The following is a 15,969-nucleotide window of genomic DNA, read 5'->3' on the forward strand; positions in this document are numbered from 1 at the left end:
CGATCTTAAACTTCTCGATCTTTTGCCAGTCTGACCGCACCTAATATGATTGGATGTGTATATTTATTGTATTGTGAAAAAAAAAATCACTGCAAATATTTCTTTTATACATTTTGCGCACGCCCAAACGTGTATAAGTGATTATAAAAGTCATGTATCAATGATGGAGAGTAACTGTGATATTGAATGAAGTTCTGTCTATAATTATGTCACACTATGCTTATATCTTTCACATGATTTTATAATCAGTTGTATTCCGAGGTAATGTAAATTTCCTGGAAATAGTTTATTGGACTGTTGTCTTTTGTGTGCCTGTGATACACGTATGCATCATCAGTTTGATAGAAAGAAGTTAATCTTTTTGTGTGTATTTGATTTGATTGATTTATTCACAAAATGCATATTATACATACATTATACAAACATACGCACATGGAATATGTCACACACATTTTGTGGGGGTCGTCTTGTGCTATCAAAGTATTGACTGGGACGTCCAGTAGATATGACATATACATAATCATGTACGTATTACGATCATTTCAAGACATTGAGCAGATGATTAATCAAAGTCTTGCCTTTTTTGACAGGAATGCCTACGGACGAGCCTGTCACGTGACCAACATCACGATATACCTCGTCTTCGTCTTCTTTCTCACCTACTTCGTGTGTGTGACCGACGTGCCGGACAGCATGCTGCCCGAGAACGCCACCGACTCCGTGGTCGATCTCCATCTCCCTGTGACCGAGGTCTGAGCACCACTTGGATCCCTTACGGGATGGGAACTTAGGCAACATCATCTCCCTCTTGTTTTGATACAAATGGGATGAACTCCTGGCTACGGATTAATCAAATTGATATAAAGAGAAAACTATTTCAAAATTGTGAAATGTCTTATTGTCACAGAATTACGAAGCTTTCTATTTTTTACCTACCAAAAATAAAGGCCTCGGTAACAATCACCTAACATCTTATTCCTATGTCAAAAGCAAGAGCAACAAAATCACCAGCTGAAGATTAATTTTGTAACAAAATTGTTCGCGGGGAAGTGTGTTGTAACTTTTGGCGCACCATAGCCATGATAGCCAAAAATAAATAAACAAACAAACAAACAAAACGGACCATTGCAGTTACCTTGCTTGGTGTGCCGAGGTCTTAAATAATGCAAATTTGGGAAATCATTTCGTAAGGAACAAGAAAAAAACATCTTTAAAGGCTAAGTAAGACTGAGAATCATTAGTTTAGAGAGATTGGATTCTCGGTACTTTGTGAGCACTAAGAAAACGCCTTTTTGTCAGAAAATGCATAATTGAATATTTACCCATTTCCAAAAGGCTGCGTCTTTTTGTTTGTCTAAATGAGTTGGCTTGAAGTATCGCCAGTAATTCTGATGAATACGATAAGAAGGTGATAACCGATTCAGAAACTGCTCTCCTTTCTTTGTATTTCTCGTAGTTCACGATGTCAACGAAAGTGTCTGTGTGGGTGATATGTGGCTTTGCCTCCATGAACATTCTGAAAGAAATCGTCCAACTCTTGCAACAGGCAAGTATAACAGGTGTAAGTTTCCCAGCTATGCCGCCACAAACAAAGGCTATAGTTTCTTGATTATTCAACTAGACTAGAAAGCATTTTGGCGTGGTAGAATAGCTTGCTTGACTGTTTTGGTGTGGATGGATGCATTTAAAGAAAAAAAAAAACTCTCACATAGCAATCTAGAAGCCATAAATACCTGAGTTATGTCTTAGGCTATAATGATGGAAATGTTGAGCAAGTCTTCATTGCAATATAATCTATGTGCATGCTAAGTTCTAGTAATACTGGATGATAAAATTTTAATATTTGATACTACTTAGGAGAGAGTCATACGCTTAAATTGCATGTTTGTTACTTATTGCTTTATCTTAATAGTAATGTAAACAGCTCTCACTACCAGATATTGTAGAATGACATACACAACGTTTTCAGGCATTTGCTGTTTGACGAAGCGGAAAACATGGATCGATTGCATGATGATAACACGACATGCACGAAGAATTCAAATAATCTGTATTGCTGAATGCAGTCGCTCTTGGAGTTTTATCCTTATATACCATAGTATGGCGGGAATGCTGACGTCATCAGTGTTATGACAAATCAGAAATTGTTCACAAGGAAAACTACCCACCTGTTTTCTTTTTCCTTTGCTCTTGTTTTTTTCTTCGTTGTCAAATCCCAGAAAGGAAAATACTTCTACGAATTCACGAATTTCTTGGAGTGGACCCTCTACGCCACCTCGCTGGCCTTCGTGGCGCCTTATCTGGCGGGGCAGAACGAGGACTTTCAGTGGCAATGTGGGGCGGTGGCTGTTTTCCTCGCGTGGTTCAACTTTCTGCTATACCTACAAAGGTACTTATAGCTTTCAAGCAGCAAGCCATTGGACAGAAAATGTCTTTTCCAGACGAAATGCCAGCATAATAATTATGTATAGTCATTAAAAAAAAAAGATCATCTCAATGCTAGTCGTAATTGGGATATTCAAGACGATGTGATTTCTTACAATGTATCACTCGAACTGCCACTGACTGTTTGGCGTTTGGCGTTGTTTGGAGTTGGTGATAACAGGAATTGAATGTTTGTGGGGTTTTTTTCCTAAAGCACTGCTAATTTCAATATTGGTACGTATTTCGTATCTTTTAGAAAATGCGTATTTCTCTTCCGAACTTGCTGCTAAAATTTGAGCAAAACCGCTGTCATTCTTTTTTTCACATCACGTGTATGAATTTCACTCAACTGTAGACCATGGTGCCCCCCTTTGTCACAATGTACATACTCTTGTATTAATCACTTTGCGCTCTTTCAGATTTGATATATTTGGTATCTACGTGGTGATGTTCCTAGAGATTCTGCGCACGCTAGTCCAAGTCCTTCTCGTGTTCTCTATCCTCATCGTGGCGTTCGGTCTCACATTTCACATCTTATTACCGCGAGAAGTAAGTACCGTCTTGGATATATAAGTAATCATAAACCATAACTCTGTATTTTCGTTTGGGATATTGATGCTTATTCGTGTTCTCTATCCTCATCGTGGCGTTCGGTTTGATATTTCACATCTTAGTACCGCGAGAAGTAAGTACTGTCTAACCGACTCTACGTTTTGAGACGTATTTGACTCATAGGGAAAATATAGCGATTTGATTGTGTAAAAGTATCCTATACGTGGTCATGGATGCAAAAGTAAGCATCAGCCATAACTCTGTATTGACATATATATATTTTCACCTTATCTTTTGATCTTAAGACGGAAGACAAATGTTTTAGTACAAACTGAAGGTACAAACGCATATCTAAGAACTAATGCGCTAATGTTACCATTCATTTGAGACGGTTATTCCTTTATAGTTAAGTCTAAACACAAGGTCGGGCCAATTCATACTCAATTTCATTGATATATTTGAAGAGTTTAATTGTAAAATGAGCTAAGGGATATTTTTAAACATTTCAAAGTAAGTCCATCATCTGAAAGAGCAAAATTAAACCTTTCCAGTAATAACTCACTTGTGACATAACAAGGAATATTCTAGAAGTTATGATTTTCAAATTCCTGTATTTTATTGTTATTGTCTTTGTCTTTAACAGCTTTAGTCACAAATATCTCAACTTAGCAAGAATAGACTTAGTTCGTTTTACGATAAAATTCTTCATTTGTGGCTATGTTCAGGAAAATAATCAGAAATACAGTTAAGCAAATCATCCATACGAAGTTTGGCTCATGGCAAAGATTTGTTTTTCCCTTTTTTGTTCACGACAGTTAAATCACGCTCACACCTCCCCGGCCATGTCGCTCCTCCGCGTTTCCACTGCGCTGCTCCTGGGCGAGCTCGACTTCATCAACTCGTTCGTCGACCCAGCCAACGACGAGTTCGACTACACCATGCCTTATCCCGAGCTCACCTACTTCTTCCTCATCGGGCTCGTTCTCCTCATGCCGATTCTGCTCATGAATCTCTTGGTACGACATCATCATCCGACCCTAAAGTCGCATTAGTGAATAACCCAATTTCCATGACTGCCGGCAACTGTACAATATGATGCCAACGTGCCAACAATATTTCATCACAGTCGTTCTGAATAGCGTAAAGCGCATCAGACGCACATTTCGTGTAGACTCCTAATATCTTTGACTAAAAAGTACTGCGGGTTAGCTCTATCTAGGTCAAATGTTAACATGGCAACAATTGCGTTGGAAACATTCTTATCAGTTTCTTTATTCTTTACTATTCATGTTTTTTTTCAAGCGTATAGAGACGAGTTTTAAACTCTCATAAAAAGCTGTTATAATTATTGATGTTGATATTTCATCTAAGCGTTGTTATTAATCTGCGCTTTTTTGTCGATAGCCAGAAATTTGTCAATTATCAATGATTATAATCCCAAAGTGACAAAATTAGGCACGCTATTATGAGATAACATATTACTGCAAGGAGGTTTTCTTTATGACTCGTTAACAAAGTCCCCTACCGAAAACAACCAATACAGGGTAATAAAACAAAATTATACTCCAAATGTGAACAGTTTCGGTAAATTTTCGATTGTATTGGTACGAAATAATAGTAATCAAAAAAGAGGCATGAACAGATAATAGATACTGTGTATTATACAGAGATAAAAAACAACACACAAACACACACAAACAAGCGAAATTGAAAACGCTTCAAAATGACTCACCCCTCCTCCTACAGATTGGTCTCGCCGTCGGTGATATCGCCTCTATGCAGCACAACGCTCATCTCAAGAGACTGGCCATGCAGGTGGAGCTACACACGGACCTGGAGCAGAAGCTGCCTTCGCGGATCCTCAAGGCAGGGGAGCGGGACAAGTACACCGTCTACACCCACACAGCAAAATACTTCATACTCAGTGTAGGTAGCAAGAAGGAAGAAACAAAGAAAGCACACTTGAAACATTTCTAATGATTAAGCAGTACACCAAAATGTGTATGCCTACTTCAACTGACACACAGTCCAATACAAAGTGTATTTGAAACTCAGTGCACATTACGCACTTAGAAGGAAACAAGAAATTAAAAAAAAAAACGTACACTGAGTATAGTTCGGTGAATAACCAGTAGGCAAATATACATGTGTGTACACACCCATACAGGAAATTGTGCGTTGTGCCGAAAGGAATAGCACAGAGACTAACGAATATTAAAGCAAGCAACCAATAGATAAACACCATACAGTAAAAGCTAACCTCTAAGCAAAATGTACTCGCTTACACTCACAGGGCCAAGTATGTTTGGTGTATCTATCGCAGGAAGGAAAACTGAGACAAGGAAATAGATAAATAGACAATGAAACAAACACTAAGAATACTTTTAATGAGTAACGAGTGCACAGTGTAAACGTCTATACACACACACGGCAAAATACTTCATACTCTATGAAGAAATGGATGAAACAGAAAACAGTGTCACTTTATTTTGTACCAAAAAGTCAGGGGAAAAATCATGTTTTGCTTTGTTCCATTAATGAGAGCGTTAACACCAATGTTCATGGCGTTGTTATGGTGACGTGGGTAAGACGGTTTGGATAGTTTAACAGCTAGACGGACAAAGGTAAGTAAACGTGCAAGCAGCGTACAATCTCAGACAACTGCAAGCCTCCAATCATTTTATTCGGTTTAATTTCCATGCTTTTGCTCGTTTATGTAAGTTCTTCCACCACCCAATTTTCGTTCTATTTCGTTAACCCCTTCCTCTTTTGTTTGTTTGTGATTTTTATTTTGTTGCTGAACTACCGCAATGCCACAGGCCCAAGACAAGGGAAAATACTTCTTCTATATAAAGATGGCGCAGTACTTCATATACAGGGTGAGAAAAGGCGAGATTACGTCGAGCGATTATCACTATGATGTTATATTTTTGTGTATAATGCATGCTACATTTGAACTTATCATTTCCCTTGTCCTTTTCTTTCATTTTATCCCACTATATTTATCACCCGTGTCAAGTCATTAATGTGTAGAGAGAAAATGTCTCGATTCTTCGAATGACAGTAATGGTGCTTTTAATCAAAATGCAGGTTGGAAATACAGATGAGAAATGAATGTAATCACGAAGCTTTCTTATCTCTCGACTTTTTTTGTTTTGTTTTTCAAGCAACATCTAAGAAGTCATAAGACCTTAGTCAGTTTTAGATTTCTTGTCGAAATATGAGATGCTGGTTCAGCTGGGACAGGACAAGATCTCGTCAAGGAAAAGATTACGTATATTTCATACCGTCAAAGATACAAATCCTCAAAATGAACTATCGTTCATTATCGACTTACGATGGCAATACATGTAAAACTGTACTGAAAGAGCACACGAGACCCTTGACACTTTAACATTTCACACGAATGTAACTCACCATACTTTAGGTGCGTTCTTTCTTTTCTTTTCGATTTCGCTGATTCAGATATGGAACAAAATACGCGAGACCGCGGGCATGGAGAGCAACCCGTACGGTTCTAAAATTGGCAGGGACGCAGCGAACGACCCACAACTCGTCATCTTACAAAATGAGATGATAAGTCAAAAGAGAAGGTGAGCTTGAAGTAAATTTTCGAGAGTTTTTCGTGGTTTATCTGTATGCCTATGTAAATCACTGTAGCCACTGCTGACAGACGTTTCCTCATGTTTAAGGGTTAGACGGATTTTTTTTTTTGAAAAAGTATAGAACAAAAAAAGCCTGTTACACAAGCCGAGTATGCTTCACGGCGGGTTCGGACAAACGTAAGATTTGAAATTATTCGGGAAAATATTTTGAAAAAATAAATCAACCAAAAAAATGAACTCTCCACGTTCATGATTTTATCTACAAAAACGCGTAGTGCGATCAATTCTCAAAAGAAGCCGATCATTAGAATATTCTGATAATTATCTTGTTTCGAAAACAAAAAAGTGGCATCCCCCATTCAGAATCATAGTGCTTGTCGTTTCATCCACTTTCTCGATTTCTTCCTCCATTTCTTTACTCACGGCTTGCACTGACGTCTTTGATCCAGACTCATTACAAATTCTGCATCCTCTCTTACCGATGGGTGAGGTATTCCACGACCTAGAACATTTTGACAAGTCATTAGATAAAAATGATAAACCAACTAGAAACGCACTTGGAGAGAGCAGACCTCCGCCAAGCAAACATGCTGAAAATGGCCGAAGAGTTTCCGATGATAAAGAATCCTTTAAAAATCTGAAACAAAAACAAAAACAAAAACACAAAATCCTGTATCAAGACGGTGATCCAGATCACTGCCAAAACATAATCATTTGTTCACTGTGTCACTATCAACTGTTGCTTAAAGGGACTGTACAGTACTGGTTGAGGTAGGGATTCATGTTTTGAACATTCCTAAGTAAGATAATGAAAAGCATCTTATGAAATATGAAAGAGCATGTAATTTTAAGAAGGATTCAGCGTTTATTTGATGAAAATTGGTTTTCAAATGGCTGAGATATCCAAAAAAGTGCTAATAATAAAAGGCGACATGCCCCAACTTTATTAGTATATCTTTGTTTCACCTTGTTTTTTGATATCTCAGCCATTTCAAAACCGATTTTCATCGAATAAACTTGTAATACCCCTTAGAATTGCATGCTCTTTGACATCTCATAGAGTGGTTTCTGAATATCTCACAAAACGTTAAAAGCTAAATCTTCACCTTGACCAGAACTGTACACACCCTTTAATGTGTCGTGTAGATCCGTTTGATAATTCTTTGAGTTATTTTTGGAAATAGATATACAAACAAACAAACCAACGCCAGCAAATTGTAGCTCTCTTGGCGGAGGAAATGATTATAGCAGCATGGAATATGGCGGAAGTGGCTTTACCCTCTTTAGCGAATCCCACACCCTGTCGAAGATACTACAAAACGCCTCCGTCTGTTTCCTCGCAAGTACAGTGCTATCAATAAAACAAAATTCACACACCCTATTTCTGTCTTTCTTTCTATCTTTATTTATCTTTCTAACTGCCTATCTATCTATTTGTCTCATGCAATCTCCCTCTTTCCCTCCTTTTTTCCTTCTCTATCTCCCTCTCTCATTCTCTTTCTTTTTTATTTCTGTCTCTCTCATTGTCTTTACCTTTGAGTTTATCGTTGTGATTTTATTAGACATAGGAACTATTTTCTATTTGCTGTTTTGCATTTCCCCCGTCCTTGGTACCTGCAATTGATTGCTTTTGACTTAGTTTGTACAGAATGTTTACTGATGATAGAATTGAATAAAAACAGAATGAGATAGTGCTCTTCTTTCCGCTATATGATTTTAAAAGCATGCCAATGTGCACTCTGGTGTGGTTGACTCAAAACAAGATACGGGAAGACTTTTATTTTCCGTAACAGTGTTTACACTAGGAAAAACATGTTCATCTTGGCACCTTTACGTGTAACATAATTGTAGCACCTTTATGGGTACAACTGCGTAACTTCTGACGGGTGCAATTTTGCACCTTTCAGACCAGAAAGGCACAAAGTTGCACCCATAAATGTGGACAGTTGAATCTATTTCTCTTAGAGTGCAAGAACCGCATCATCTGCCCACCAAATTCTCTCACTGCTATTCACTTTGATCACTGATTGGCCTGTTCTGAAGATAGATGGTGATACCTTATATCCACTATATAGCTTTGGATTGCTTAATAGTGATTGGCATGTCGTCTTGTGGATTGAGGGCTTGGAAAACAGTCTTCGTTAAATCAGTTTCTTCAGTCGGAAATTAAGCGGAACATCATGTTTCAAAAAGCTAAGAAAGTATTAGGTGGTAATGTTCTTTCTGGCGACCCCCTCCCCTTCGGAACAAAAAAAAGTGATGAATATTTTCATCTTTTATTTTTTTTTCTCTGTACCAAATTATGGTAGTGTAGAGTTTGCATTAATTTACGTTAAAAACACCATAATATAGTCTATTATGCTAATATCAAGTTACAAGTAAATTACCAATTGTGATAATATAAAGTAAAGGACATAGTAGCATAAAGTCCATGCTAAACATTGCAAACGAAAAAGCATCATATGACACTCACGTTTAATGTAGCTCTCTGAATCCCACTATACGGAGAAGGTCCCATCGTCCTAGTAGTCTTGGCACAAGTAGCGATCTAGCCTCTTTTATCTCTTTCTAACGCCCTTGCAGCTGTGTATATATACCCCGCCTCTATCTGTCTCTCTGTCCGGTTCGCCAGTGACGTCATGAGTTCATTTTCAGGTTGACCTTAATCTCCCGCAGACTGAAGGAGGTCAAGGAGCAGCTCGACCGCCAGTACGATCTCCTGCGCCTCATCGTGCAGAAGATGGAGATACGCAGCGAGGCGGAGGACCGCGACGAGGGGGAAGGTCCCGGGGAGCACGGCAGGTCAGGGTCGATTGAGTTAGACTGGCTAGCAGAGTTCTAGTAAGCACTGCCCTCACCTCATCATAAATACTTCATTCTTGTTTCTTGTTTCTGTTTTGTCATCTTGCATAGTTTTTTTTCCTTCTTTGTTTGTCCGTATCATATCATTATCATGATAATGTGGCTCGTCATCACTGAAAACCCAGCCTAACTTTTTTCTTTCTAAATTTCATTGATCTCCTTTGACCATCTCGCAGACTCCCAGCTGTTTAGTGAATATTTCACTTTTGTCTTACTTTATTCATATCTACCAAAGAAACTGTAAAAAGCCGATCCACCATACATTTATGGGATGGTTTGATGTTGTGATCAGAAGCGCCATGAAAACATGCTTTCTATCCGAAAAAAAAAACGGAAGGAAAGAGTCTCTAAAGATGTTGAGATCCTGAGATGACGTTTCTCTCGTTTGTTTAGTTTTTTTATTCAAGCCTTTGCCTCTTAAACAAGAACATGAAAAATGTCCCCCTTTTCATCTAAATCACCTTACTTCCCTTTTTTCCCCCTAAGATTCGTCGTCGGCTTTATCAGGGTACCGTGGTGAAGGGTCCCTACTTATTATTTCTTTTTATTATTCATTTTCATCTAGAGCGGTGTTCCAAGAGTTCAATATCTCGTCCTTGCATACTCGAGCACATAATTCTTTCACTACTATGTTTTTTTTATATAGTTCGCTGTGAATTTTCTCATTCGGGTTTTTCTTGAATGTTTGTTTGTCGTTTGCCTAGCAATTGGTGAAACTCTTTTTTTTAGGTGCCTGACATCATGTAGAACAAAATATATAAAGCAACATAAAGTAAACAAATGAAGAAAATAAGTACACCTCGCATGAATACTCAAAACGAACTCGAGGCACAATTGGTTCACATTTTAATTCAGAGCTGGGGGTGGGCGTGTCATTGATAAAGATCAAGGCAAGGTTTCATTTTAATACGAGCAGTCAACATGACATCCCATCTGTGTTCCTCGTTGTCCAAATGCATGGCTGATTTCACGATTGTATACCACAGGTTTAAAGAACATTATACTTAATAAGACATGTGAAATGCTAATAGTCGAATGCTCTCTGCAAATCCTGTGTTGCAAGTAGCGCATGTATAATAGATAATGTCATATCATGGATGAAACTGTCGCAAAATACATATGGACATGATGAATATGTGATGTTATATCTCATTGTAACTCATTTAGTTTAGTTTTTTTCTATAGTTGATATAACAGTGGTTGCAGCATGCTTTTCTGTGATATTTTCACTTCACTCCATGACACTATACACACATCCCACATCACTATTGCACTGTGTGCCTATGCGGTATAGTTGATAGGAAAATTATCATCATATTTAATAGCATGATAATGTGGTACACTGTACTGTATATGAGTTTGAGTATAATTATTGTGTTAAGATCGTCGATTGTTAAGTCTAAGATACTTTAAAGAAAATAAGAATAATGATCCATTCTGCATTTGTGTGCCATTTGTCATAAGCATCTTATATTGAACAGTAATATAAAGTATCTCACAGCCCATTGTCAGTGCTTGATAGTCACGGTTACATGATGTAAGTTAAAGAAGAAAATCACTGCACAAGTTTTGCAAGAATGCTACATACGTCTGTGGGTTAATTAATGAGTGCTGCAGCTACATACCTAGTAGCATTTCAGATGGTCGAACTTGCATTTTGCACCTTGTTGAAGAGATAATTGATGTATATCATATTTTACAATAGCAGTAAGTTCACTTGGAGCAAAGAGAGATGGAACATGACCGTACGAAAAGGATAACATACGGTGAATAATGTTAATGATGATAAATTTGGGTAAATTGATATACTCTTTCTCCTTTTTCTGTTTGCTTTCTTCCTGATATTATGACAACGAATGTCTCTATGTCCTCATAACTATTATTAACACTCCGAGTCCCCTTCTCTCACGGCCATATCTAAACCTTCAAAAAATCCCTTTTGATTTCATGCGTCTTATTTAATATCGCCAACAGATCATTATCTTTCTGAGTATTTTCCTATGATTTTCGCTCCGTATTTTATCATGTTAATTCCTCCGTTTCGTTTAGTGTAAACTGACGTCATCTCTTCGCAATTCTCGAAACTACCACAATACTTTGGTTTGTCATGCCCATGCTGACTAATAATCATTTCTATTCTTACCACCTTATTCCGTTACGTTGCACGAATACTGTTTGCACTCCTCTCCATCGCACTAATCATGTCTTCATAACACGAATCATGTTCAACTATCTTTTCTCCTTCTATCACAACGGTAATATCGTATATCAACGGTATCTTTCTGGTTCTCTCGCACGGAAACACTTCATATTGTAATGCTCGAATCGTTTAACGTCATTTCCATAACTGCCATGTTCCTCTGTCTATTCACCTATGTCCTATACTTCTCTTTTCTTGTCCCTCTGAAAACACGCTTTACTCTCCAATATCTGTGGTCCATTTCTACTTTTTTTTTCAAACCACGCGCCCTTATCAATTTCTTCATTGTTGACAAATTTCCCCTTTTCGACATGTGATCGATCAACTTGTCTCATTGAACCTTGCTCGCTATGAACTGCCCAATCCCACGCTTATCCTGTTTCCATACCTTCTTAAACCCTGCATGGATTTTATCATGCCTTGGAATTGCTCTTAAATTGATATTCGTCGCCAAATGGCTGAACTCCCCTCACGTCACAATCGCCCCCTGCCCCCTGCCCCCTGCCCCCCCCCCCAACACACACACGCAACCATGCCCTGCAAAATGATCCGCCAAACACAACGTGAAACCAGATGGTTCGGCTCGCCTAATTACTGCACGGACTCGCAGTCCTACGTCACCTCGCGGAGTTCAAGTGTCGCCAGCGTGGCCGTGAGTCGACAGGACAGCGCCCCCACCGTCGCTTCTCGGTCATCGCCATCGACAACGCGGGCGTCGTCGACATGGAGCCTGCCGAGGACACGACTTCTCTCTTCGTCCGAATCCACGATCTGACTCTGGGAAGCCGACCAGTGACTCACTAAAACTTAACTTTTAAAAAAAGTCCTTTCTCTCCCTCTCAGTCTCTCGCTGTACATGTAAGATAGATAATTTTTCGTAATCTGTTTTGCACCAAGAAAGGTTAGCCAGAAAGTTAGAAATGATAGAAACAAAATCAAAAATTTGTTAAATTATCTGGAATTAATAGTAATCACAGCGCACTCACTTATTTTTTTTTTTTACATTCGCGTATTATGAGTCGACAATAATAATATTGTTCGTCAACGATCATGACGATTGGTAAAGAAAGTGTGAGAAGGTTAGGAGAACATTCCATGTTGTCTTGAATCTTAACCATTTTCCATCTCCCAGCCCCTTAGAACGTCTCCTAGATTACCCAAGCGAGATGTTTTACCCTGAAATCTGGTTTACAGAAATTTCTATGGACGACAGACTTGTGACGGCCAGGCCAACTGTCATATCCATACTCTCAGAGACTATGAGCTGGTAGGGCAGCAGTTGAAACCGAGTCCTCTGTCTACACTGTACCTTTGCACCTGTATCATATCGATGATAAAGATTCACACCATAGTGGTATAAGTTTGATCAACAGAAAAGAGAACACCATAATGAAAATAAAAACAGATTATTATGACGTAGCTAGCATGGTAATGAGCAATCATCTTCCATTCATGCTGTGCCGTGTTCATGCAGGGCCTCCAAGAACAACAGTGTTTAACCCACTGACGGAGCCACCCTGTGAAAATAAAACATATAAATAAATAAAAAATAAAATAAATTCATCCCGAAAGGGTAGTCTGGTTTCCAGACGCTTTGTAAACCGTGGTTCCCCTTCACAAAATGCACCCTCTGCAGCGATGAAGTCGCCGTCTTTGTCAAATGCAGGACCAGCCAGTTCATACTGTCATTTATGTCTTTATTATAGGGCTTTAATATTCTTGGAAGCATTACAGTGCAGGAAGATGATCTCGAAGACAGACTACCGAAAAGGGCTAACAGAAGTATTAAAGGTGTTCGCATACGCTGTAAGAGTTCAGAATCGAAATGCCGATCCAAACACCGATTTTGTGGGACGAACACTCATCGGCTACATGTGTTTGTGCAATGTCAACAGCATGTAAAGAATCTGGTACTTTACAGTTAATACAACTTATCGAAGAGTAAGTATGATATCTTCATTCATACAACTCAAATATATAACGCTCTGGATAGGCGTGTAGTTGTCATGTTATTCAAACAGGTATATGTGAATCACCCGATTTTGCATTGGTCATTGCTTCAATGGAATAATGCCTTATGGAGCATTTCTTTTCTTTTTTCTTTTTTTACATTTCATAGGCCATAATAGTTGTTTGCGATATCAGGTCACTTCTGCACATGCAAACGCACCAATGTGACTGGAGATATGCTGAGGAAAAAGAAACAAACATAAGAGCAGGGAATTCACGGAGGGCTGACTGATACTTGCTGAACGCTTTATTCTTTCACAGTGTTGCACAAGATGCACTGTGCAATATTTCCGGAATTCAGGTTCAAGGATTCTGGTTATTAACCATAATATTTTTGATAGCCCAAATGCTGCGGTCGGATACTCGGAAATCAAAATATCAACACGATAGCCCTATGGTATAGTTTTGTTGAATTGTACGCCGTGCTGAAAGTATATGAAAACATTGATGAAGTTTGATAAAGGTCTATCTTGAAGCAATTATTTATGACGGGATATTCCCGTTATTCTAGACAATTGCACAAAGGATATCACTTGCAACTTTGCAAGTGCATTTTCTGACGAACATGGAATGTTACGGAACGATGAGAGCGAACTGAACTGAACGCTGAAACAACGCAATAATTCAATATGAAAGGAAGCAAAGAATTGTTATGATCGAAAGGTTTATATCATAATTATGGAAACAGATATATTGTGACGGGGCAGCACTCCTTCAAGAGTTTCTTTCGAGACATCATTTTGTAGATCACTCGGTCTGTTGTGGCACGGTAACAAAGGAGTAATGGTATTGTCAGTAAAGATGCACTAGGAGTATAATTATGATCCTGTGATATCATAATATCACAAATTTGATTGTCAGTGGTCATTATGGAATGTAGACAATCATTTCAGTTATGGAATGCTGATATGCTGACGTTAAAGTCATTACATTATATTGTTAGATAACTGTAGCATAGTTCGCAGAAATCGGAAAGTGAATGTTTGGGGATTTTGGGGGTTGTTTTCTTTCGGCTATCATTGCTCCACATCCATGAAAACTGTCTTCGTTGGAATGGTGTAAGTTCGCTCAGAACGAGGTTCCCAGTTACCTTTGGCTTGTTAAGGACCCGCCCGGTGCACATATAGGCTAGGGGTTAATGTTGAATATGTCTGATATAATAAATTCACGCGGACATTATTTTTTTTTCTGCTGCTGAATGGTACATAAGAGTACATAAGAACTACTCTACATCCTACAATCACTTGTTGTTATTAATTATTTTTAGGACATTTCTAGGCAGGATGTAGCACATGTAAATGCACAAAATGTACTTATATCATGACCCTCGTGTATATGTGTTGAATTGTTGGAAAATGTAGAGAATGAAATAAATATATTAATATCGTTATCATTGCTCAAGATCTACGCCTAGCTTGATTTACACCTGAACGTGAATTTCGATTTTGCACAATGAAAGAGACACAATGACACTATAGTATGCAAGTATTCATATCCGTTCAGGGTAGAATTTTCCTCGAATAATAGCCAAAATATCAACTTGTGCGTGCGAGTTGATTGTATACTTGTGCATGGATGTGTATGTGTGTGTGTGTGTGTGTGTGTGTGTGTGTGTGTGTGTGTGTGTGTGTGTGTGATTGTCTCTTCTATGAATATCACGTGTTGAAGTGTGTATTTTTGTACAAGTGCATGTAAAAGTCATTGTTTAAGCGGTCAAATAGGTCCCTGAACCCCAGAACTAAGAGCACGGTCTGGCTGATTTCTTTTTTTTTTTCACATCAACTGTTGCATTACCATCGAAGCAGAAGAATAATCTCAAACAGTGAGCTGTTGCATCCGACTTATCTCGGAAAGTCTGTTACAGGAAAATTGTTTATTATGATATAGCAGCGCTTTTCATAGAGTGCATGGCCCCACGTCCAGGAGACTTGCGGTTGGACGCCAAGACCCTTCTCTGTATGTACAGGTTTATACCTTTACCACGATTTGCATCTGATTTTGCTATTTGCATTCATGACTGTGAGTGTGCCCTTTGGCCCTTTTGTGTGTTTCTTCCTTTTATAGTACTGATTTACTATGAAAGTGAGCTAAATCATAAGTGAGTAAATGAAGAGTTTGTTTGCAAAAACCGATAAGTCCATATTTGCCAAATGGAGACATTTACGATTGAAGGTCAAGGAAAATGAATAGAATAATAAAAATGTTTTTGCTTCGTTTGACCATAACTTCAAAAATGTACCTTTATATGAAGTGACCAATATATCATTTAAAATGTGTTATTTTGTACTTTATGACAGAGACCGTACTTCAAAATCT

The 15,969-nt window shown here is 38.4% G+C and overlaps 1 protein-coding gene across 1 annotated transcript in view; it reads left to right on the top strand.

Moving 5' to 3' along the window:
• LOC139710038 (transient receptor potential cation channel subfamily A member 1-like) overlaps window positions 1-12,418 on the top strand; it is a 42,890-nt gene extending 30,472 nt beyond the window's left edge. The window contains exons 17-26 of the mRNA XM_071621984.1: window positions 591-750; window positions 1,457-1,561; window positions 2,220-2,389; window positions 2,844-2,973; window positions 3,792-3,992; window positions 4,723-4,902; window positions 5,796-5,855; window positions 6,442-6,569; window positions 9,258-9,383; window positions 12,217-12,418. Coding sequence (XP_071478085.1) covers window positions 591-750; window positions 1,457-1,561; window positions 2,220-2,389; window positions 2,844-2,973; window positions 3,792-3,992; window positions 4,723-4,902; window positions 5,796-5,855; window positions 6,442-6,569; window positions 9,258-9,383; window positions 12,217-12,418 — 1,462 coding nt within the window. The remainder of the gene's footprint in view (window positions 1-590; window positions 751-1,456; window positions 1,562-2,219; window positions 2,390-2,843; window positions 2,974-3,791; window positions 3,993-4,722; window positions 4,903-5,795; window positions 5,856-6,441; window positions 6,570-9,257; window positions 9,384-12,216) is intronic.
• Window positions 12,419-15,969: the final 3,551 nt, after the last annotated feature.

Source organism: Diadema antillarum, unplaced genomic scaffold (genome assembly GCF_040938485.1).
Source record: "Diadema antillarum isolate AM-2024a unplaced genomic scaffold, OU_Dant_1.0 seq00001495_RagTag, whole genome shotgun sequence".
Classification (NCBI taxonomy): Eukaryota; Metazoa; Echinodermata; class Echinoidea; order Diadematoida; family Diadematidae; genus Diadema; species Diadema antillarum.